The sequence below is a fragment of the Ambystoma mexicanum genome, chromosome 10 (assembly GCF_040938575.1).
Source record: "Ambystoma mexicanum isolate Mex_15411 chromosome 10, UKY_AmexF1_1, whole genome shotgun sequence".
Taxonomy (NCBI): domain Eukaryota; kingdom Metazoa; phylum Chordata; class Amphibia; order Caudata; family Ambystomatidae; genus Ambystoma; species Ambystoma mexicanum.
In genome coordinates, this window is record NC_090932.1 from 239,215,022 (window position 1) to 239,239,641 (window position 24,620).

Genomic DNA, 24,620 nt, shown 5'->3' on the forward strand with positions numbered 1-24,620 from the left:
TGTTTTAGCGCGGACTGGGTTTTCAATTAGAAGCTGTAGTGATATATCAGGGTCTACCAATGTATTCAATACTAGATTCCGCCATTTCAATGGAAATACGTGATTTGAGGAGGCCAAGTAACGGGCAACCGTGCTCAAAATGTTATTATTCTCCACGCCAAACAAGCACTTACGAAAGAAGGAGCACATTCTCCACTTGACTTTACTAGATAATGAATTCAATCCTAATTCGAATCGTAATATAGGCATGGGTGAGCAATTCGGTAGATGTAGAACCCTTTTCCAAAAACCAGCCTCCAATTTATTCCACAGAATGTCATTTGTGTACAGCTTTGATTCAACACTATAAAGAAGAATAGGAATTACTTTTTGCTCATAGAACATTAACAGATGTTTTAAAGTAAATTTCCCATATTTATAAAGAAGTATTCTGGCCTGTGAGATCAAAGTCGAATGTTTTGACTGTAAAGTGATCAAGTATTTATTATCACTGACGCTGTTTTGTATGAAAAGCCGCAAATATTTGTATTGAAAGACTGATTTCATGAATTCCTGTCGGATGAACCAAGTTCTATTATTGATTTTGGATTTCCCTTGTGGTCTACAAACGAAGATCTGTGATTTATTGAAGTTTACTATAAACTGATTCCTTTCCACATATTCAGAAAGGGCAGATAGCAAATTCTGGAGTCCCTTGGGAGTTTGAGATATTAAAACTAAATCATCAGCGTACAACAGCCACGGTATACACTGGCCTCCCAATTCAGGAGCATCAGACACAATTCCGAAGAGAGAAAAGCCCATATCAAAAATGAATACATTAAAGAGTATTGATGCTAGAATACACCCCTGCTTGAGGCCCAAAAAAGTGGCAAAGGAAGAGGACAGGAGACCTTCTAAAGATATTCTAACTCGCATGGAGGTCTCCGTATGTAGCTGAATCACTAATGCCAACAGGGATGATGGACAACCAAGCAGTTTTAACTTTTGCAATAAATGGTCACGGTTTATTGAGTCAAATGCTGACCGGAAATCAATAAATGCAAGATATAAGGATTGTTTCCGGCAAGCATACTGTGACTTAAGCATGTTAATAGTAATGATGTTAGGAAGAGTGCCAAGACCGCTGACAAATCCAGATTGAAGAGGATCTCTCTTGAAACAATTTTTGGTCCAAGTATTCAACTCTCTCAGAATTAAATGACAAAAGATCTTTCCAGGCACATCAAGCAAAGAAATGGGCCTATAACTAGCCGGATTTGCCCGATCACCCTTCTTATAAATAGGGATGACGATGGATTGTTTCCAGGACAACTGTATTTTCTGAGATCAATTAATGTTCTCAAAAATAAGATATAATATATCTGCCCAAATGTCCGAGAATTGCTTCATTTGTGCATTCGACAACCCATCCGGGCCGGGTGCTCTAGAGTGTCTTGCTTGTTTGATGAAATACAAGATATCGTCTTTATCAAAGTATAAATGGAAATTAGGTTGAGACTCAGGCTTATGTATACTTAGATGTGCCGGGGGTGCAGCAAAAAGTTTAGAGTAGTATAGGATCCACATCTCTTCAGTCACATCATTAGTTTGAACAGCAACCTGATGACCTGCAGTAGCCTGATTGATGATGTTCCATGACTGTGCAGAATTTTTAGAGGCTAATGATTTAAGCATATTACTTCCATCGGTTTGATATAGTTTGGCCTGCATCCCTCTTGACCAATTCCTATATCTGGTTTTGATAAGAGTTAAGGCTGCTAATTGTGTTTCAGCGGGGAGCTTGTGGGCTTCCCTCTTTTCAGCCCAAACCACAGATTTCCTGATTCTAATTTCATGGTCGAAGATATGCAAACGCGGTGTTTGTTTATGTTTATGTATGATTGAGGCTGGTTGAAATAGCTGCATTAAATCATAATAAACTACCTCTGGGTTATGTTTCCAAATAGCTTTACACTTCAACTCAGCGTCATAACATGACCTAAAAGCTTCCAAGGATGACTCAGTCCACATTAATTGATTTCTAGCCGTATTTATTTTATAGGAACCCATGAGATGACAGGGTTTCTCTTGTGCCGTATTAGAATTGAGGAGCCAAATTGCATTTAGCGCGTTGTGATCGCTCAGTTCTGTGTCAAATATTTGAAATGATTTTACTTTGTTTAGCATGCTTGCATTGAGATAAATGAAATCAATAATTCCCTGACTACGGGCACAATGCCAAGTGGTTCTAGGCATAATATCCTGAGGGAAGGAACCATTTAGTATGAACAGGCTTCTGGATTCTACAAAGCTTGTCCACTTGGCAAGACGGAGTGTTTCAGATTTACAATTTGGACCCAAACAGTGAAGATTCAGATCACCAGCTAAAATGATGGAGTCCGAATGTCCATCGAGAATTATAAGATCGATGGCTTTGTTGACAGATTCCAGAAACCTGTCATCAGAGATACCCAAGGGATTGCAATAGACATTAATAGCAGCACATGAAAAGTTTGAACCAAATATTCTAGTCATTTGTAGGAAAGCAATCAGAGAAAACCAAGGTTCGACCTTTAAGGTTGAAGACTGCTTAACAGCAGTTAGCAGGCCGGAGGCAGACGCCCACAATGACCCTTAACTGCAGGTGTTAAAAGGACATAATAGTTATTCCATGATGGGACGCTGGTAAGCCAAGATTCTTGTATCAGAATTATATCGTGGTCTAACAAATGCAAGGCCTGATTATACAACAGATGCCTATGCCCTCTGGAATTCCAACTAATCAAAGACACAAAAGATTCTAAATAGTTAGAATGCTAACATTGGTTATTTTTGGGGTCGCAATTGCATGTGTGCGAAGGAATATATTGATTTTTATTTGTGTATTGCTTTGAAGATTTGTCCAATTGTTTCGATAATAAGAAATCTGAGGAATCAGAACTTGACAGCAGGATAAAGCCAAGGTCAAAAAGCTGGGACTTAACAGCCCAGATTGCATTAACAACAACCCTCAAATTTATCCAAAGAATGACAGAGGACCGTTTTAAATGATCAAAAAACTCCACTAGCTCAATGTCGATGGTGCCAATGTCATCGAGCTCGGGAATTTTGCTGAAAATAGACAAAACAGAGGCACGGTTCAGATTATATTGCTTGGCAGGCAAAGACCTGCAGCTGATAGTCACTGAATGAACTGCAGGACGCTTAGTGCGCACAGTCAGAGGTTTTTGTTTTGATCGATTTGACAGAACATTGGAGGATGGATGCATGACACCAAACTAATTTCTTTGAGAAGAGGCAGAGGCCTGAAAAAACTTTGTTAATGTGGATTGAATCAATTTTTCCATGTCACTAGAGGCCACAAGATTACATGCTGGGACATTTATCTTATTCTGAAATTGTGTGTGTCACGGATTGTGTTAGGTCAGTATTGTCAAAAACTTGTGACCTTGTTATTTGCGCTTTCTGTGCGACGGGAGCAGTAGGCTCATACATATTTACCGTTTCACATGGCGCAAATTAAAACTTCTTTAAGGCAGATTTAGAAGTCATATACTCATCCACAGCTTGCCTTATTTCTTTACGACGCTCTACAGTGCTCGGGACTCCTGTGGCCAAAGGAGGTTTGAAACAAAAGCCATTAGATGTTAGACTTTTAGAATTATCTCGGGACACATCAGTAGCAGCACTTATCAAATCATTTAAAGGACTGTAAGCCATAACAGAGGGAGCTAGTACTGTCAAAGTCTTAGCCCTCTTCGCCTGAGACTGAAGCAGATATTTTTTTGCTATGGCTTTAGAAGCAATTGCGGTAGTTGATACTGGAATTGAAAGATTTTTAACAAAAGATTTGGTTTAGGTTGCTCGTTTAGCCACAGATTTAATGTTTTTGGATTTTTTGGGAAGGGCACCCTTAGTGGGCACCAACTTCACAGATGCATAAAAAACATTTGTATTTGTACCACCAAAAAGCGAATAATTTGTTTTTTTTGCTGGTCATCTTCGGCTTCATTTACAACATTTACCAGATCAATAATAGGATTTACTATGAACGGAATGGTCGGAAAACGCTGCAAAGGAACATCAGGTTGGAGCGAAGTCTGGGAATTTACTGACAGTTTAGTAATGGGTAAGATGGCAGGTTCACTCAGACTTGCAAGGTTATTAGAAATCGTGAGTTGCCCAGTTAATAACTTATTAAGCTGATTAGAATGTACATCAGCCTTGTTAGCTAATACTTCAAACAATTTAGCCAAAGCAAGAATAGCAGTATTCATAGAATTGAAAGCAATACCAGTATTTACATTTTGCGTATCACCCAATCCATCATCAGGGGAACAATTGCCCCCCGTTTTCGAGGTGTTGGAGCAATAAATGACAGTTTATCCACTGAATTAGCAGCACTAATGTTTGTGAATAAAATTGGGGACTTAGATAGATTTTCAGAGATGGTATGTGCTGAAAAACAAGAAGCATTTGTATCAAGATCAATGACGGCCATGTCTCCAGCATTAGATATTGTAGACAATTTAGAGTTGGAGATATCGTTTGCAGACAAAATGGACATATCAGGTACTTTTACGGACGGTGCAACAGGACCAGTTAACACATTATTGAGCAAGATACTGTCTGTTAGGGTCCCATTTTCCTTTGCGAAAGTGACCGTAGAGACAGTCGATGACACATGCTTAATTGTCTCACCAGTTGTTCCATCGTCCGCCATGACGAACTTGCCAGATTGTCCGTGTGAGAGGTCTTATTTTGATGCAGCATTTGTTTTTTCCACACAACCGGATACTGCTGTTGAAGTATTTCCATTGTTCAAATCAAAGGAATCCACATGACTTGCTTCTCGGCAGAACGGACAAATGTCCATCCCTAACAGCAGTTCAGCTTTGCTTTTTGGTTTGGGTTTCATAATGCCCATGCGGGAGTAGAACTTAATCAGGTTTTTTTAGTTAAGGAAGATGGTGAGTTATGTGAAGGACTAACACCATTTGTACAATGCAAAGCAGTTACTATGGGCATACCCGATTTTAGAGTAGTAATGCCTCGTTTCATAATGAAAATGAGTCAAACGAGCTCAAAAGCGAAAACAACTATGTAGAGTAAAAAATAACCAAAGCTTGTAAAGTGAACCCAAGGTCTAGAAGCCTCACCACTCACCGTGACGAGCGTGGCAAAGCGGGACTTGGCGGGGCTTCACGGGTGCGCGCGCACGGTGCACGCGCAACCACGGATTTATAGCCCCTCCCAAGAGATGTTAAGCAGAGGGCCTAGACACAAACAAAGAAAGTTATATCAGCATATATTTATGCAGGTGGGTATTATATATAGCTTTCTTGAGCGAATCTTCACCTGCTGGGACTTGAAGTTTTGTACGAAAAGTCCACAGCAACGCTGAGTCCAAAGTGATCCACAATAGCACAGGAACTCCAGAGTCACCCGTGGCAAAGCGGGACTTGACAGGGCTTCACGGGTGCGCGCACGTGGTGCACGCGCAACCACATATTTATAGCCCCTCCCAAGAGATGTTAAGCAGAGGGCCTAGACACAAACTAAGAAAGTTATATCAGCATATATTTATGTAGGTGGGTATTATATATAGCTTTCTTGAGCGAATCTTCACCTGCTGGGACTTGAAGTTTTGTACGAAAAGTCCACAGTAACGCTGAGTCCAAAGTGATCCACAATAGCACAGGAACTCCAGAGTCATCCGTGGGAAAGCGGAACTTGACGGGGCTTCACGGGCTTCATGGATTTATGTAAGAAGTTTCATCAGCAAGTGGAACGCACCAAAATTCCACAGACCTTATGAGGTTGTATATTCACCCCTCTCACAGTAAAGTAGAAAGGGCTAAGATATTGGATACACTTCTCAGATGTTCGTAAAGCACCCGAGCACACTCCACAAGGTGTCCCGACTAGGGACATAGCCACTACCGCGACCTAAGTAGCCTTACGCTGACCTTATCCGTGCATGTGGAATGTAAGAAAAACATGCATTGCTGCTAGAGCACAGGCAACAAGAATTAAATCTCTCTCTCAATCCCTCTCTCTCTCTCTCTCTCTCTCTCTCTCTCTCTCTCTTATTTTTCTCACTCTTTAATAACCAACACATCCCGTTCTTTCCCTCTCTACAGGTGCAACGATTATGGAGATGACACCGCTCAACGGAAACACAAATGCAGATAGCAATAGGAATAAAATTAGTTTTACAAGAGCATACAGTTTCAACTGCGGAATGCAGTTCTCTGCAATATTGTTCACATTTTTAATGTTTATATTAGGTGTTTATTGGGGAGCATCTTTTATCTGGGGGCACCATATAAAAGAAGGGCAGAGGGGGGAAGTGGACGTGGGATGAATATAAATGGAAGTGGATGGGAAACACATCCTTAAAACTGACTAGCTTACATAAAAATGTAACGCAAATGGTGACAGGAATTCTTATATTCGCTGACAATGTAACCGAAAGATCACTAGTTGCCCCAAATGCAACTTTTGCACCTTCTATAGTATTTAGTCCTCAACCATCTACCTCAGTATTTAACATGTTGTCCTCTCCAGCCCCTAATATGGTTACAGGGTTTTCCATTTTTTAACCTCAGATGAAAGCATGAATGAAAGTAATGATGTTTTAATAACAAGCACTGAGCAGTCTGTCATGGGGGAAAACCGCACAATGCCAAATAGCACAAATACTACCTGTACCAACTCCCAATCCACATTGTGTAATAGTGTAACGTTTCAACTGTTAACACCTGGTGTACAAAGGTCACTATGCAACAGGAGTAGATCATATATAGAACAATGTTGGAAAGAAAAACATTTCCCTTGCACAGTGATAGAAGAAAAAGGCAGTCACAACAAAGTAAATATGATGGGAGCGGTCGAGCCTGTTTTGCATTTACGAATGTCCAACTCAAGGAGTTTCAACTGGACGCTGCGTGCCTGAAATGCGCCTTTTATCCTACATAGTGCAAGGTGGATGAGACATTGTGTGTCTTATAAGGGTACATCTTGTGGCACTAAGACCTTGGGCGCCCCAGATGCGTGCGGTATTAAGGAACAAATATAGCAACTCCCATTAGTTGTTCGCCTTCCCATTGCACTCATGTCAGACTACCAGCTATTTGAGTGTTCAGGATGGTGAAGGTCTTTCACCTTATCTAATCCTAAACCATGATATGAGGAGTCACAGACACTGGGTATCTGTGATATTCGTCTTATATGACTGATGACAATATTTGGAAAGCATCCACACCTTTTAAGCTAGCTTCTTAGATATAGGGTTCTCTTACCTGTGTGAAGTTGATAGCCCACAGGATGTCATTGTCTTTGATCCGAAGTTGTTGGCCTTGGGGGGCAGAGAAGTGAAAGCTGCCCACCTGCTTCTTGGTGATTGTGTTGTTAGGGTGGATCACCCAATTCAAAATATCGTAGCGTGCTGGTGGATCGCCACCCATATCGAAGTAGATCTCCTCGCCAGCTGATGTATTGAAGAGGACTTTCTTCACATAGTTATTAAACTGATGGAGAAAATAGAAGTCTATTCAATATTAAAAAATCTACAGTGAAACTGTGTTTAAAAACACACACACATACACACACACACACACCCCCCTACCCCAAGTGAGACTTAGCTGTTTATCTATTTTGTTTACGTGTCTCATTTCCTCCATGGAATATTCTTTATTCCTTTGGTGCTGTGTCATATGCCTGCCTAATGTGCTTTAAGAGTACCTGCATGTTTATACCCTGTGCTGAAAGCACTTTTTTTGTATATTTTGTTGATCACTAATGCCTGTATGCCAATGCTGGGTGTGGCCGTCGTGTTGCATTGTTTCTAGATATGGACGCTTGATGTGGCAATGCACCAAGATGTCTTATTATGCATTGATGCTGTTAAGCGAGTTGGTACACATAGCTATCTCTATATATTCTGGACCAGAGCACTCGAATCCTGCATATATGTAGCAGTGCTTTTCAAATGACACTTGCTATCCATAAATGATTGATACTAGTCACTTGCAATAGAAACCAACGTTTTGTAAACCAGACCGTACTGGTTACACAGAGCTCACTGAGGTAAAAGTATTGCAAGTCGGAGACAACTTGCCTTTGTTGCATCTTTTTAGCTTTCACCTATCAGTCGTAGAGTAACATGCTCCATAGTGTGAAACTGTGTATTTCTGTGCTTTTAGTGAGCATGAGTCTGGTACAACCCCACAGAAAGTTGTCACGCTGGGTTTTCAAAAACCTTTGCAGGTGTGCAGTGATAGTTCTTGTGAGGCCCATATGTATGCATGACCTTGAGAGCTACTTTGGCATTGATATGTCTAGTATGTGCTGAACATCATAGGACACTAGCCTGACATTAATTCTAATTCTGATGTCCAGGATGACAACTCCCACAATTCCTCCTAACTGCCTGTGCTATGCAGGCATCGTGGGAGCTGAGGTCCACCACACAATGCATGCACACTTTTCTGGCCACTTTACTGGCTTGCCTATTTACGGCAGAAATTGTGACATTGACCAATGGAGTCTTCTTCATCATTCCAGTATTGGGCATGTGAAGAGACTGTTACGAGTGACTTTTGAGTAGGGTTAATAACCACTGCATTTGTCCATTTAGCCTTTCTTGCCAATTATTCCTTTGCGCATGCCCCTTAGCTGCACCTTACTCCTCTCAACAATCAAATTGGCATGACACAGTGTTTCATATGGCAAACTTGGCCGCAGTTTTATTTCCATAACAACAGAATTATTGTACACATTTTGTGAACTTCAGTCTGCAAGTGTGGCGCTTGCTCCGTGCCGGATTTCCCTTGCTTCCCCCTATACTTTTGTATAGTAGGCCCCCAACTCCCCCAACCCTTTGTACCTGAGCCTATCCTGCCCGTGCAGGTGTCGTGGGTGGGGAGAGCCCCGTTTTTTGGGGGAAGCTCAGCCTTATTCCTTACCACCAGACGCCCCCGCCGTTTAGGCACTCAAGAGGCGCTGGTCCGGAAGAGCGCAGACCCATTCCGCTTTCCTTCTGGCTCATCCGGAGTCTATCATTTGTGCTTGGTTGCCCAAACACCGCCACGCCACCAAGTGGGTTCCCGCCCACTGTGGCTCCCCTTCTTCCTGTCTCCCTCTCATAACTCCAGCAATTTGGTACAAATGTTCCAGAAAAAGAGCTCCATTCCTTTTGCGGACAGGTGTACCCCATCTTTTAGAAAGTACTCGGGCGTGTTCCCACAGATCAGGCCATGCCTGATTTAATGGAAACCTCTGCCCCTGCAGAACTTTGCAATGGCCCCATTCAGCTTCCTCCTCGATTTCTCAACTGCTGAATGGTTCTCGGCCCCCCTCCATTGCGCCCTGGGAATAACCTCCGACCATATGATCTCAGTTTCGCCCAACTGTGCTGAGATCTCCTGCAATGAGCTTGTAATGTCCCTCAGCAAGACCCGCCTACCCAGGCTGGTCAGGTCGTTCCCTCCCAAGTGTATCACCAACACCTCTGGCTTCTGCTGCCTATTCAGCTATTTCTGCAACCGCCCCTTTAGCTGAGCCCACTTCATCCCTGGCACCCTGTGCCACTCAATCCTGAACTCGCCTGCTGTCAGCTCCTCCTGCTGCTGAGACCAGCTTGCCTTTGCCCTTGAGATGAACGAGTGCCCCACTACCCACACAGTGCGCTTCCTCCTTCCTAGTGCTGTTGGGAAATGACAAGTGGAGGGAACGGCATGGTTAACTTACATTTTTTCTGGTCTGATATATCATTTATAGCATCCCGAAGACCATCTTCCCAACCTCTTGATGTCCTCCGCCCCTAGTCCCCCGACTGCCGCAGAGGTGGCGGCCCCTATTCGGAATGAATGTGTCCCAAACCGGCCCCCCGTCAACCCCATCTTTGCCGATCCCTGTGCCATCACTTTTTTAAACTGGAAGCGGCTTCGTGCGGACCCGTCTCCATGCAAGAGCCACAGAGCCTCTGCCTCTGATGGCAGCCGCTGCTGGAGAAAGTTGGTCACTGCCGCCACTGGGCATACTCTGCTTGTCTGGATGGCCTGCAGTGTTAATGCCGCCCCCTTCCCTTTCTGATCCGTATTTGACCTTCTCACATAGATGACCACTTGGGTGCTGTTTAACTGAACGTCCCTTAAGCGTAAAAACCCCCTCCCCTTGCCGTCTTTGTTCTCTGGCACCAGCTTGCTGACCCCGAGAGCCCCAAAGAATGCCACTGTAAAGACGACCGTGAACAGTAACAGTACAGTACCCTCTCGGCATCGTCGTTGCATACTGCGCCCAGACATTTAATTAACCCATGTAACTTTAAGATATCAATTGGCCGCCTCTCATCTGGTTTTGTTACTGTTTGCCTTGCCCAGCCTCTCATGGCCAGCGTGATGTAGTGTTCCTTGGTGGGGTCCTTCTCCCCCTTAATCTTGGCGTAATGCGCTATGGCCGCCAAGTGGTACCCTACCCATGCCCGGGTCTTACCCGTGTTCCAGCACCAACCCACAAAGGCCCGTACCGGGTTCTCACCCCGGCCGCCTGGCAGCACCTCTTCTTGAAATTGCGTAAAACGGTCCCAACATGCCCTGTACCTCTTAGCTGTACCTGGCGACAGTGCTGTCTCTACCAAAGGTAGTATTAACAGCCTGGGGGAATGCCATTGATGACCAAGAGCTGTTGGGCAAAACCTCTTACTCTTAAAACCTGCTCTCTTCTATTCATTGTGTAGGCCAAAGCTTCACCTCCATCGTAGCTATTTACCAAAACCCCGACTACCACCTACCAGACGTCCCCAGCCCATGCTACTCGTTTATTGACCCCCTGAAAGATTGCAAGGCTGAGTTTGCCATGACGACCTGTTCACCCCTAGAACCCCATATACAATGCTAGCGATGTCCCCAATGCATCGCCCAATACTTTTATTCTATGAGAATGCTGACTTGCCCCCCTTTCTAATTCAGCTTTGGCAACGTTAGACACATGACCCCCCAGTCCTAACTTTAGCAATCTCACTAGCACCTGTGTCATCCGCCTGATGACTTCATTCTTGATCATGTTCCCTTGCTCCCCACATAACCAAACTGGCTTAACCAATTTACCCCCAGTGCCCCTTCACTAGTCCGTAGAATTATTCCCCATTAAATAGGCATCTGGCCTTCGCAATAAGTCAACTGTTTCCAGAGTGTTGCGTGCTTCAGCGCCCCTCCAGCTCTGTCTTTACTTCCTTTCCTGTTAAGCTGCTCCAAGCTTAGTCCCAATCCCGCTCTAACGTATCCTGCCCATTATTCTACCTAAGCGCTATGCCATTACGCCTGGCACCCCTGGTGTGTTTGTTTGGGGGTACCCGATTTGTAACTTGATTTTGCCCAAGCGCACAATCACCAATAGATTGAGCTGTGTATTCATCTCCTAACTGTTCGCCTCTACACCTCACTGGGTAACCCGGGCCCTCTCACCTGTTTCAGTGCCACTACCACTACCAGACCTTGCATTGAAACGATGCCCCACTGTGACTCAAACCTTGCCAACCTGCCTCGTGGGGGATACCCTCTTGTGCATCCACCTCAATGGGTCAGTAACTGACCTGAGCACCTCCTGAACCCTCACCCCCTGGCGCAAGTCAGATATACCCCTTACCATACCGTGGGAGGGGTCCTTAAAAGCTGACGCACCGCCCCCATTAAATGACTGCCCTTGTTATATGTAATGTTGGGTTATTTACAACATGCCTAACACCCAGAAGTTTCTTTGAGCGGACCCATTGCTCGAACCTGGTCTGCTACGTGTCGTCTTCTATTGACGACCCAGCCCCCTTTTGTCGTAGTGCATCATCACCCTGCGAGTCACCATCTTGAAAGCCCTTATAGAATTAACATTCATGCTGTGGCAGGAGGGGTCCGAACCCCCCAACCTTACCGGACTTTACCACATGCCTTAACTGGTTGTGCCACCTGACCAGTTGTACTATCGGACAACCGACTGCTGTGTTCGAAAGTTGCCTAAGACACCCTTAGTGGCACCAGGTGACTAGCAACTCGAGTTCAAAACAGGGCCAATTTCTATAATGGTTTTACAAAGGTAGCGGGCGCCCCTCTCTCGCAAGAACAGACATGATAACCTGTTCAGTGGTTATTAACCACTTGAGAGTTCGCAGCCACTGCTTTTACTCACTGTGCCTTTCACAGATGGGAAATATCCATTTGCATATCAGTCTTTGTCCTGCCCAGGGGCAGTCCAGCACCGAAATACAATGGCAATTCCAATCTGAACGAGAGTACCACCAGCAACCCCATACACGTGTTTCACCCTTGTTGGGGATCATCAGTGAGGTGAAGCTGATGCCTCTCTAAGCACAGTGAGAGGGAGACCACGTCTGGTTGCCCCCAGGAGACCTAGGGTTACCAATCCCAGGTTCCTTATAAAATAGTTTTACAAAGGTAGCGGGCGCCCCTCTCTCGCAAGAACAGACATGATAACCTGTTCAGTGGTTATTAACCACTTGAGAGTTCGCAGCCACTGCTTTTACTCACTGTGCCTTTCACAGATGGGAAATATCCATTTGCATATCAGTCTTTGTCCTGCCCAGGGGCAGTCCAGCACCGAAATACAATGGCAATTCCAATCTGAACGAGAGTACCACCAGCAACCCCATACACGTGTTTCACCCTTGTTGGGGATCATCAGTGAGGTGAAGCTGATGCCTCTCTAAGCACAGTGAGAGGGAGACCACGTCTGGTTGCCCCCAGGAGACCTAGGGTTACCAATCCCAGGTTCCTTATAAAATAGTTTTACAAAGGTAGCGGGCGCCCCTCTCTCGCAAGAACAGACATGATAACCTGTTCAGTGGTTATTAACCACTTGAGAGTTCGCAGCCACTGCTTTTACTCACTGTGCCTTTCACAGATGGGAAATATCCATTTGCATATCAGTCTTTGTCCTGCCCAGGGGCAGTCCAGCACCGAAATACAATGGCAATTCCAATCTGAACGAGAGTACCACCAGCAACCCCATACACGTGTTTCACCCTTGTTGGGGATCATCAGTGAGGTGAAGCTGATGCCTCTCTAAGCACAGTGAGAGGGAGACCACGTCTGGTTGCCCCCAGGAGACCTAGGGTTACCAATCCCAGGTTCCTTATAAAATAGTTTTACAAAGGTAGCGGGCGCCCCTCTCTCGCAAGAACAGACATGATAACCTGTTCAGTGGTTATTAACCACTTGAGAGTTCGCAGCCACTGCTTTTACTCACTGTGCCTTTCACAGATGGGAAATATCCATTTGCATATCAGTCTTTGTCCTGCCCAGGGGCAGTCCAGCACCGAAATACAATGGCAATTCCAATCTGAACGAGAGTACCACCAGCAACCCCATACACGTGTTTCACCCTTGTTGGGGATCATCAGTGAGGTGAAGCTGATGCCTCTCTAAGCACAGTGAGAGGGAGACCACGTCTGGTTGCCCCCAGGAGACCTAGGGTTACCAATCCCAGGTTCCTTATAAAATAGTTTTACAAAGGTAGCGGGCGCCCCTCTCTCGCAAGAACAGACATGATAACCTGTTCAGTGGTTATTAACCACTTGAGAGTTCGCAGCCACTGCTTTTACTCACTGTGCCTTTCACAGATGGGAAATATCCATTTGCATATCAGTCTTTGTCCTGCCCAGGGGCAGTCCAGCACCGAAATACAATGGCAATTCCAATCTGAACGAGATTACCACCAGCAACCCCATACACGTGTTTCACCCTTGTTGGGGATCATCAGTGAGGTGAAGCTGATGCCTCTCTAAGCACAGTGAGAGGGAGACCACGTCTGGTTGCCCCCAGGAGACCTAGGGTTACCAATCCCAGGTTCCTTATAAAATAGTTTTACAAAGGTAGCGGGCGCCCCTCTCTCGCAAGAACAGACATGATAACCTGTTCAGTGGTTATTAACCACTTGAGAGTTCGCAGCCACTGCTTTTACTCACTGTGCCTTTCACAGATGGGAAATATCCATTTGCATATCAGTCTTTGTCCTGCCCAGGGGCAGTCCAGCACCGAAATACAATGGCAATTCCAATCTGAACGAGAGTACCACCAGCAACCCCATACACGTGTTTCACCCTTGTTGGGGATCATCAGTGAGGTGAAGCTGATGCCTCTCTAAGCACAGTGAGAGGGAGACCACGTCTGGTTGCCCCCAGGAGACCTAGGGTTACCAATCCCAGGTTCCTTATAAAATAGTTTTACAAAGGTAGCGGGCGCCCCTCTCTCGCAAGAACAGACATGATAACCTGTTCAGTGGTTATTAACCACTTGAGAGTTCGCAGCCACTGCTTTTACTCACTGTGCCTTTCACAGATGGGAAATATCCATTTGCATATCAGTCTTTGTCCTGCCCAGGGGCAGTCCAGCACCGAAATACAATGGCAATTCCAATCTGAACGAGAGTACCACCAGCAACCCCATACACGTGTTTCACCCTTGTTGGGGATCATCAGTGAGGTGAAGCTGATGCCTCTCTAAGCACAGTGAGAGGGAGACCACGTCTGGTTGCCCCCAGAGAGGGGGGCGCCCGCTACCTTTGTAAAACAATTTCTATAATGATAATGCTGCGTTATTTATATAACGCCTTAATCCAAAGCTCTTTACCAAGCACATCTTTACATAACATATCACCCCACCGAAATTGGTACTTAGACTTCGGAATGATGAAAGGCTGAGTTGGCCTTGCAGGGCTCCGAACCTGCGGCCTGCAGATCACACTCAGATTGCAGCAGCGAGCACTCAACCCGCTGATTTATTAATTTATGTTTTTAAAGCGCTCCCCAGCCCGCGGGCATCGAGACGCTGTTCCAGGAATCAAATTCATTATTTGTCACGCACTTAAATACCCAGCGGTTTCAAAGGGCGGACCCGGGAATCGAACCGGTGTTGCCTTGTATCGAAGGCGAACACATTGCTGCTGTCGCTATCTTCCCGCGACAGCTGATGAAAACAAAACCCCTGGGTGCCACAGCACAACCGCAACTGAAGAATATAAGCACCGCTTTCTAGAACACCTTTGGTATTTCGCTCTGGAATGTGTAAACAGTGCTTGTTGAAGCCCTCACCTTCTTCTGAGTGGTCGGAGCCGACAAAAGGTTAACATCAACCATCTGGCTGACCAGCGTGCTGTGTACCCCTGATCCCAACTGCAACATTCCCCGCATCTGTGCCCTGGATGGGCATGCAATCCGTACCCCTACCCCGACAACCCTAGGTGAAAGATGCAAAAATAAAATGCACGCTCGGCTGGAGTCCATCATGTGCATACATGCATCTGCAAACACTCGCGCCTTGATGCTTTATATCTGATCATATAGTGCATACTTAACCTGTGAACCCCTGCGTGCGGGCTCGCTATAAATGACCCCAAAGTTCCTTATGTTGATAGTGTGGACACTCCTGTGTTTTCATTTACCATAATGTAGGGACATGTTATAAATATCTCCTCCTCGCATTATTAGTAGACCCGGCGCCCTATCCTATGCATGCTGCTTACCCCAGCCGAGCTTTCATTCACATTGTGCGAGCTGACTATGGAATGCATTATGAATTGTTTGCTACAGATCTCCGGCATTACATGGCCGTTACCTCTTGCTGACCCGCGGCATGGGGCTTATTCACTATACACTTTATTCCACGTCCCCCGACCGAAACCTGGCATCCCTAACAATGCGCGACGGCCCCTGTTTCTCTCCGTCCCCATAGATTGACTTCCCACAATGTCACGCAAGGCGAGCCACTTCGGAAATGTTGGTGCCTGCTTTGTTCCTCCCGCCTATTTAACTACCCAGTTTCGGTCTGTATTGAAGGCCGCATTTGTGCCGCTCTCCAGGCACCACGGGATGACGTGGACCCAGCGCAGAGACGTCATGACCCAAAACCAAGGCCGGTAACCTAACAATGGGTAACTCGAGTTGGTAGTAACCCATGCAAGCAACACGAAGAGAGATAAAGATGCTTGGTAGCCGCAAAGAATAATGACAGCCTGCTTATGCCCTACGAGCCAGCGAAGAGAACAGCTACTTTACAAAGCGTTCGTTCTTGAGTGGATGTTCCCATTGCAAAACGTTTTTGAAATTCCAGCCCTTTTCCTCTGAACGCAGGAACACTTGTCTTATTGATATCAGCAGCGCAGGGGTTGGGAACTGAGGCCGCAGTCTGCCCGCAAAGCTCCACCGCAGGGTATTAAGCCACTGAGCTATCACGCCGAGTCGGATTACAAATCATTTGCCCTTGACCTGCTTAGCCTTTCCTGCCCTTTGTTACCCTTATACTCCCTCCACGTCGGGTGATTCCCAGCCCTTAAGGCACCCAAAGGCATCATGCTCGGACACCGTGACACCCCTTCAAACGCAGCGCCTGCTGCCAAGCTGCACATCCAAGCCCATGACTACTAACTGTTCGCCTTCCTTTTAACTGAGACGGCTGCTGTCTTTTTTATCCTCCAACTATCCTCGCATTTCTAGGAGCAGCGATTAACTCATATGATGGTAGGCATGAATTGTAGGCTCAGAGGCTGACCGGCCCCCGCAGGGGGCGCTAGAGGGACAGCCTACATAGCGGGCTGTCCCTTCTGGCCACCCCCTTCCGGTCGCTGGTCAAGCCTCTCTCCTCTTCCACTCCTCCTCTGAAGGGGAAGAGGCGTTTCCAGGTGGACCTGGCTTCCGGTCAGGTCCCCCTGCGGACACTTATAAGGGCGGGAGCTGCTGGCCATCAGTCTCTTTGCCCAGCAGCTCCCGCCCAGTGTGAATTGACTCCTGAAGCATCGATCGGTTGTCGCAGCAGTTGTGGTAAGTATCGGGGGGAGGGGAGAAGGGTCTGCTCGCTGGCCGCCGCGCCAGCTTGAGCGGGCCCGAGGAATACAAAAATGTATTAACTGTGCCAAACACGACCGCGTGGGCTGAGCGTATGTAACTTACCGGGCCCTGGTTATTGAAAACAAATGATATTTGTATATGAGTAGCAAGGTGAAATTACGGCGTGCCGCGGCTAGGTACCGGGGCCGTCTTGTCGCAGGGGTTTAATATGTAATGTGGACTGCATGCTCCAGTTAGTACAGACAACAATGGCCCAACCGATAAGTGCGGGGCCTTGGCATGCGGGGGGCCGGGGTTCGGATCTAAGGTGATTTGTGACAAGTGCGGTTTAAATGTGCAATTTTTAATAATAACGGGCGCCGTGCGTGTGTACTAATAAGTTGTTTTTGACATGCTTATGCGGTCACCGTGTAGCGGTTGTTTGTAACGGGGCATGTTTTTATTGTTAATGGCCGCCGTGCGCGGTTATGTAGTCAAAGCCCGGAGTCATAGGCTAATTGCATGTTTTGTTGCTAGTTTGTATCGGCCGAGCGCAGTCGCCAGTGACTCAAGTGGTAAGTGCTTGGTCTTTGAACGCTAGCGACCTAAGTTCTAATGCGTGGTCCGGGAATGTTGTTAGAAGGCTGGGATTTGGATAGTACGTACTGCATGCTTGTATAACGGCCGCCGTGCCGCATGTAATACAAAAGAGGGGTTTCGGCAGGCGCATCTTTATATGGTTTGCCTCAAGTACCCACAGATGGGAGTTTGGGCCGTGTTTTGTTTATATTGGGCCGCCGTGCTTCGGTTACAGCCTCGGTTAAGGTAGAATCATCTACGCTGATCTGTTTTTCCTACCACTGAGCCAAATTAGCTCAAATATAGAGCTGCAGGTCTCCCATGCAGGAAGACCCGGGTTCGCGGCCGGCCAGCGCATGTTTATTTGTATATTTTGAAAATGGCGGCAGTGCCGTTAACAGTCACTTCGCTTGGTCGTTAATGTTGGAAACATGAATTAGAATGCGGAAGCTCACGCATCCCGTCACATAATGGGGAATAATTTAAAGGTGCCCAGATACCGCAGGGTTTTTTAGCGGGGATGGTTGCACAATTAGCCGGTCAGCGCTTGGTACCTGTGGGTTTATAGCGCTATATCAGGGCCTAATTATCAAACGTTAGGGGTTATAGCAGCGGGAGATTCAGGCGCAACGGTGGCGGCGTGAACCCATTGAACGTGATTGCTTTCGGAACGCTAGGGGACCGGAGTTCTAACTCAACGTCCGGAACCTCCTGGGCATGTTTGCTTTTTCTAAAAAAATGTAATCTTTGTGGCAAAAGATGCGGCGAGGTCGCCTGATCGGGTCTTTAATAGGCTGAGGAAAGTAGTTAGAGGGGAACCCGTGGTATAGATTAGGTATAGATTAGGGCCGCCATGCCCCAGAATGCGGAGCACGTTGACACAGCTGCTGCTCCAAGAAAGGGAAGCAGGGTTGTTTCCCAGGTTTCTTCTTTTGGGCCTTAACTGGTCAAGTGGCACAGCGAGTAGAGCACTCTCTTTGACATCCCTGCAGAGCCTGCAAACGCAGGTTCGAATCCCGGCAGTGCCGAATCTCAGCCTTTCATCCTTCCGAGGTCGATGAATGAGCACCACACACTGTGGGTAACAGCAGGTAGCGCTCAGACACCGGAGGGTTTGTCGTTAAAAAAGCAAAATTATTACGAGGGAATAATTTGGATAAAGCCTCTCAGGGGTTTTTTTTTTTTCATGTTTATTCGGTTTTGCACATTATGTTGAACTTCATGCTTTATTTTGAATACAGGTTGGGCAAAGAAGCTGCAAATAAGAGGGATCCAACCCCCCCCCCCTTTTTTCCAAAAGACAGAAGAGTGGTAAGGTACAGGGCATGCAATACTGTTTTTTTTTGGGCTAGTAAGAATATTGACATATTCAGCCTGTTGGCAATAGAAGATGCCGGTCCCAATGTCACCTTAAGTGCAGAGGAGAATAATAAGAGGCACCGTAAGTATCATCCAGAGGAGAACATCGCTAACTGGGAGAAAGCGTTCGCTATACTGTCAGTAATAGTGATGGAAAGGAATCCTGAGCAGGGACCAGGTTTGGTCATATATAGGGAATCCATTTTAGAGGAGGCAAAAGAGTACGGTTCTACCGGGTGGATTGATTATGACAGGAAATTTAGATTTATGATGGAGCAATGCCCCGAGATGACTTGGGACCAAAAGATGATGGATGGTTGGGTCTCTTTCATGGGTGGTAAGCAAAGGAAGAGCATTGGATGGGCTGATGTCCAAAAAAGCGGTAAGAGTAAATGGTATGGTAAGCAAAATAGTGGGGGTAAGGGGCAACCCTTTCACAATGCCCCCCAGGGATGGGGGGGTCAAGAGACAGGAGCCACAGGATCTGGTGTTGTAAAGGGAACTATAGAGGAGAAGAAAACAGGGAACAGAACATGCCGTTATTTTAATAAAGGCAGCTGCAACTGGGGTCCGAAGTGTAGGTACAGCCACGAATGTGGGAAATGTGGCGGGAACCATCCCCTGGTCAAGTGTTTCAAGCGGGAAGGTTTCTCCGCTGGCAGGGGTCAGCGGAAAGGCCAGTAAGTCCACTACCTTTTCCCTCCCGCCCCCGGCAATCAGTGCAGCAGCACAGAGACTGGATTTGTCCACTAAGGGCCCCTCTCCAGTTAACTTACAGGTGTTGGGTGAACATCTAAACCACTACCCCAAACAGCGCGAGAGGGATTTGCTATTTCGGGGTTTCACGGAAGGGTTTGTTATCCCTTACGAGGGACCACACACCTGCCGCTTTGCCAAGAACCTACCTTCAGCAAGGGACCTGCCGGGGGAAGTTGATAGAAAAGTGAGCAAAGAACTGGAACTGGGCAGGATTGCGGGGCCGTTTGATGCCCCACCCCTCCCTAACTTTATTGTGTCACCACTGGGCATAGTTCCCAAAAAGGAAAAAGGTAAGTACAGGCTCATCCACCACCTTTCATACCCAAAAGGAGAGTCAACGATTGGTTGAGCCCTGAGACATGCTCTGTCCACTATGCTTCTTTTGATCAGGCTATGCTGGTTGTGGCCAACATGGGGAAAGGGGCTTTGATGGCCAAGGTGGATATAGAATCTGCATTTCGCTTATTACCTGTAAATCCGGCCAGCTTTCATTTGTTGGGGTTCCATTGGAAGGAGGGTTTCTTTGTGGATAAATGCATGCCCATGGGGTGCTCAGTGTCTTGTTCCTTTTTCGAAGCTTTGAGCACGTTCCTTGAATGGGCGGCGCGCAGAAGAGAGCAGCGGGGGGCAATGGTCCATTACCTGGACGATTTTCTATTTACTGGCAAGGATGGGTTCCTATGACTGTTCAAGTGCAATGTCTGCCTTTCAGCAATTGATGGGAGAGATGGGGGTTCCCTTAGCGCCTGGGAAGACAGAGGGTCCATGTAGGGTTTTAACATTCCTTGGCATTGAGATTGACACTGTTAAGGGGACCTGCAGGTTACCAGAGGACAAAGTCAAAGGCCTAAACGCTGAGATTAGGAATAATTTGTCGAAGGACAGGACCACCCTGGAGAAGATGCAGCAACTCCTGGGTAAGCTGAATTTTGCGGCCAAAGTCATCCCGGCAGGGAGGGTCTTTGCACGAAGGCTGGCCAGGGCAACCGCTGGTGTGGCTCAGAAGCAACACCACATTAGATTAAGCGCTGCCCTCAAAGAGGACTTGAAGATGTGGTGCAGATTCTTAGATAGTTTCAATGGGGTTCAGATATGGCGAACCCCGTGGGAAACCAGCGCTGAGCTACAGATGTTTTCGGATGCTGCAGGAAGCGAAGGTTTCGGTGTGATCTTAGGGCCTGAGTGGTGTGCTCAGAAGTGGCCGCAGCAGTGGCACAAGAAGGGCAGAACAAAAAACATAATGGTCCTAGAGATGTTCCCCATTGTAGTCGCATTGTTGTTGTGGCCTACGATTCTGGCCAACAAGAGGGTACGTTTTTGGTCCGACAACAATGCGGTAGTCCAAGCCATTAATTTACAGTCTGCTTCTTGCCCAGCAATGTTGAGCTTGCTCAGGAAACTAGTTGAAGTATGTTTATATCATAACATTGAATTTAGGGCTCGACATGTGCCGGGCACTGCAAATGTTGCTGCTGACGCTCTTTCTTGCTTTCAGTGGTCCAAGTTCCAGAATGCCCACCCGGAGGGCAAGCTGGAGGGAGCACGGTTCAAAAAGGAATGGTGGCAGTTGGTGGTGTGGACAGGGCACTCGCAGAGTTGAGTGAGCGCTCACTCACGCCCAGAGTAAGATGCAGATACCAGCAAGGTTATGGTAAGTTCAAGAGCGTGATTTCTTATCTACAGTGCGAAAAACAGACCGCGGAGGAACAGGTACGCACTTTTGTGGTTTGGGCGCACTCAGAAGGATTGTCAAAGAGTTGGGCGGCATCGCACCTGGCGGTGGTTGCCTTCCACTCCAAGTTGGAGGGGAGGGGTGATCCCACAAAGGGGTTTTTGGTGCGCTCGGCATTGAAAGGCTGGGCCCGTTCGGCACCAAGGTCTGAGGACGTGCGCAAACCAATTGACTTTGGGTTATTGGTGAGGTTGTTGGCCACATTACTTAGCATATGCTTCGGCGAATACGAAACAGCGCTATTCAGGTTGGCATTCGCATGGGCCTTTTTTGGGGCCTTTAGGATTAGTGAGCTAGTTTCTGCATCCAAGAAAGACACATCTGGGAGGGCCATTGCTTTGGGTGATGTATCCCTGTTCCACAAAGACTCAGGTGAAGGGGTCAGTATATGGTTGAGGAAAAGCAAGACGGATCAGCAGGGAAAAGGTTTTCACATATGCCTACATGGGGCCCCCCTGGCGGATTGCTGCCCTGTGCACCTTTTAAAGCGGTTTATACAAATAAGAGCTACAAGCCCTGGCCCCCTGCTAACCCACGCCGACACTTCCCCCTTCTCTGTATTTCAATTTCGCAAGGTGCTGACAATGGCCTTGAAGGCCTTGGGAATTCAGGGGGAGGGATGGTCTACCCATAGTTTCAGGATAGGCGCAGCTACCATTGCCTTTCAGCAGGGCATGTCTCCACGGGCAATCATGAAGGTGGGGAGGTGGGAGTCGGGGCGTTATCGATTGTATGTCCGCCCCCAGCATAATGCATCCCCTGAATAATACTAGATACAGAGGGCACTGAAGGGCGGGGCGGAGTAGTGTGTGTTGGATCCGGGCGGATCAAAGAATTTATGGTATGGTATGTTTTTTCCCCTTAGATGACGCAGTATGGCTGATCGGCCACTCATTTGTGACACGCGCTGAAAAAAGGGCCAGGCAATGGACGATCGGCCACAACCTGGGTTTCAAGGGTACCGAATGTGTGTGGCTGGGCACTCCTGGCATGAGGTGGCATTCCTTGCTGCCGGCAATTCACTGGCGACTCCAGTGGCGGAGGGCACCAAGGTGGTTAGTGATTCATTTGGGGGGCAACGATCTGGCCAAGTTGGGTCGCGGGCACTTGCTCGCACAAATACAGGTTACTTTGCGTATAATAGCGCACGAGTTGCCAGGCACAGAAATATTCTGGTCAGAAGTCCTGCAAAGGCAAGTATGGAGAGACGCCATTTCTGTAGCCGGCATGGAGAAGTCCAGAAAGCGCCTCAACAGAAGTGTTGCGAAATTTACCAAGGCAGAGGGCCTGGGGTACGTGGGGCACTGCTGTTTGAACTCCTTGCCCTCCCATTTTGAAGCGGATGGGGTCCACCTATCTGATAAAGGCAATGATGTTTTCCTAACGGCTTTATTGGGCGAGATAAAGAGGGCAGGTTGCAGATGAATTCAATGGTGAGTATGGCAAGCTGTAATTGTCTAGTAAATGTTAAAGAGAAGCAAGGTCCTAGGGTTTGGGGGCATTGATGGCAGCGTCAGCCACCATCAAAGCGTGGCGGAGTATCGGGGCGGTCCTAGCCAATGAGGTACTTCACGCTGCAGCGGCTCGGGATTGGCCGGGCTCGAGCCGATCCCTCGACGGGCACTGACTCCCTTCCTTAGGGCTTTAGGCCAACAATCATCCTGGTCAGTGCCCCTGGTTCCTGCTGGTTGTGCCAGTGTAGCTGGAAGAACCAGCAGTTTGTCAGTTTGGCCAGTGGCTAAAGTGGTGACATGGTTCACCCGTATCTGACTGTTTGTAATGTGGCTGGGACCGTCCCAAGTTGTCTTGCTCCAAAATAAACTGTGACCTTGTGTTTTTCCAAAGAACTTTAATACAGTTGTCAGTGTATTCATTTATTAATTTCATCGTGTTATGATAATGACCTAAGGAGGTGGGGGTGTCCAATGGGGATCTCCCCGCTAAGAGGCTGACCGGCCCCCACAGGGGGCGCTAGAGGGACAGCCTACATAGCGGGCTGTCCCTTCTGGCCACCCCCTTCCGGTCGCTGGTCAAGCCTCTCTCCTCTTCCTCTCCTCCTCTGAAGGGGAAGAGGCGTTTCCAGGTGGACCTGGCTTCCGGTCAGGTCCCCCTGCGGACACTTATAAGGGTTGGGAGCTGCTGGCCATCAGTCTCTTTGCCCAGCAGCTCCCGCCCACTGTGAATTGACACCCACCCACCCACGCCAGAGATTATAGTGCTGAGGTTAAACAGGTTGAAGATTGGTAAGTTTTTAAAACTGGAGTAATACGTGCAGACCGGTGAGAGGAGTGGGGTGACGCTTTCGCATCATCAGTAGAATTAGTAGAGTGCCATAGTGGAAGTATTGATAAAATAAGTAGTGTGTTGTTTGAGTTGTTCCTAATATTTTCGTTTCTTGTTACAGGCGGAGTATCGGGGCGGTCCTAGCCAATGAGGTACTTCACGCTGCAGCTGCAGCGGCTTGGGATTGGCCGGGCTCGAGCCGATCCCTCGATGGGCACTGACTCCCTTCCTTAGGGCTTTAGGCCAACAATCATCCTGGTCAGTGCCCCTGGTTCCTGCTGGCTGTGCCAGTGTAGCTGGAAGAACCAGCAGTTTGTCAGTTTGGCCAGTGGCTAAAGTGGTGACATGGTTCACCCGTATCTGACTGTTTGTAATGTGGCTGGGACCGTCCCAAGTTGTCTTGCTCCAAAATAAACTGTGACCTTGTGTTTTTCCAAAGAACTTTAATACAGTTGTCAGTGTATTCATTTATTCATTTCATCGTGTTATGATAATGACCTAAGGAGGTGGGGGTGTCCAATGGGGATCTCCCCGCTATGTTTCACACAGTGTGAGCCGTTCCACATTAGCCCCTAACTGGCCATCCCGCCGCTCCAACCAGACCCTTCTCTGTTCCTGTGCATCAGTTTTTTACACGGCATGCTTCTTCCTTGAAGGAGCTAATTTACCGAGACACTCCCCGACCGATAGGCACGACATTAACCCCGTATGCGCCCGCCGCTGCTTCAAAAGTGCATAACCTTAAGCCCCTGCAGCAACTCCCATAACATCGACCGCTGACCAGCTCCGCACCCAGCTACTTCATGACCCGTAGCCCTACCTTGCTGCAAGCACAAAGTTTATCCACCCCCGATCCTTACCCGACGCATACTCCTTGCTGGAACGCAATCCACTCCTCCACTGGAAATCGCCCAACACTGGAACTCTTCATCTTTCTGGATCGGGAAAAGCACCCCAGCAGTCACCGCATCACAGAATCACGAACAGCAACAAATCCAAAACGAAATCCTTCAGCCACGGCGAGTCTGCAGGGTCCCACTGCAGGAGTGAGATGATTCGGTCGTGGGACCCTGCTGCTTATAAGGCGGCTAG

The 24,620-nt window shown here is 47.4% G+C and overlaps 1 protein-coding gene across 1 annotated transcript in view; it reads right to left on the minus strand.

Annotated features, from left to right (window-relative positions):
* The window catches only part of LOC138491318 (vomeronasal type-2 receptor 26-like), a 99,749-nt gene extending 75,388 nt beyond the window's left edge, over window positions 1-24,361 (minus strand). Inside the window, exons 1-2 of the mRNA XM_069617771.1 lie at window positions 24,349-24,361; window positions 7,287-7,514 (exon numbers count right to left, since the gene is read on the minus strand). Of these exons, the coding sequence (XP_069473872.1) occupies window positions 7,287-7,451 (165 nt within the window). The 5' untranslated portion in view covers window positions 7,452-7,514; window positions 24,349-24,361. The remainder of the gene's footprint in view (window positions 1-7,286; window positions 7,515-24,348) is intronic.
* Window positions 24,362-24,620: the final 259 nt, after the last annotated feature.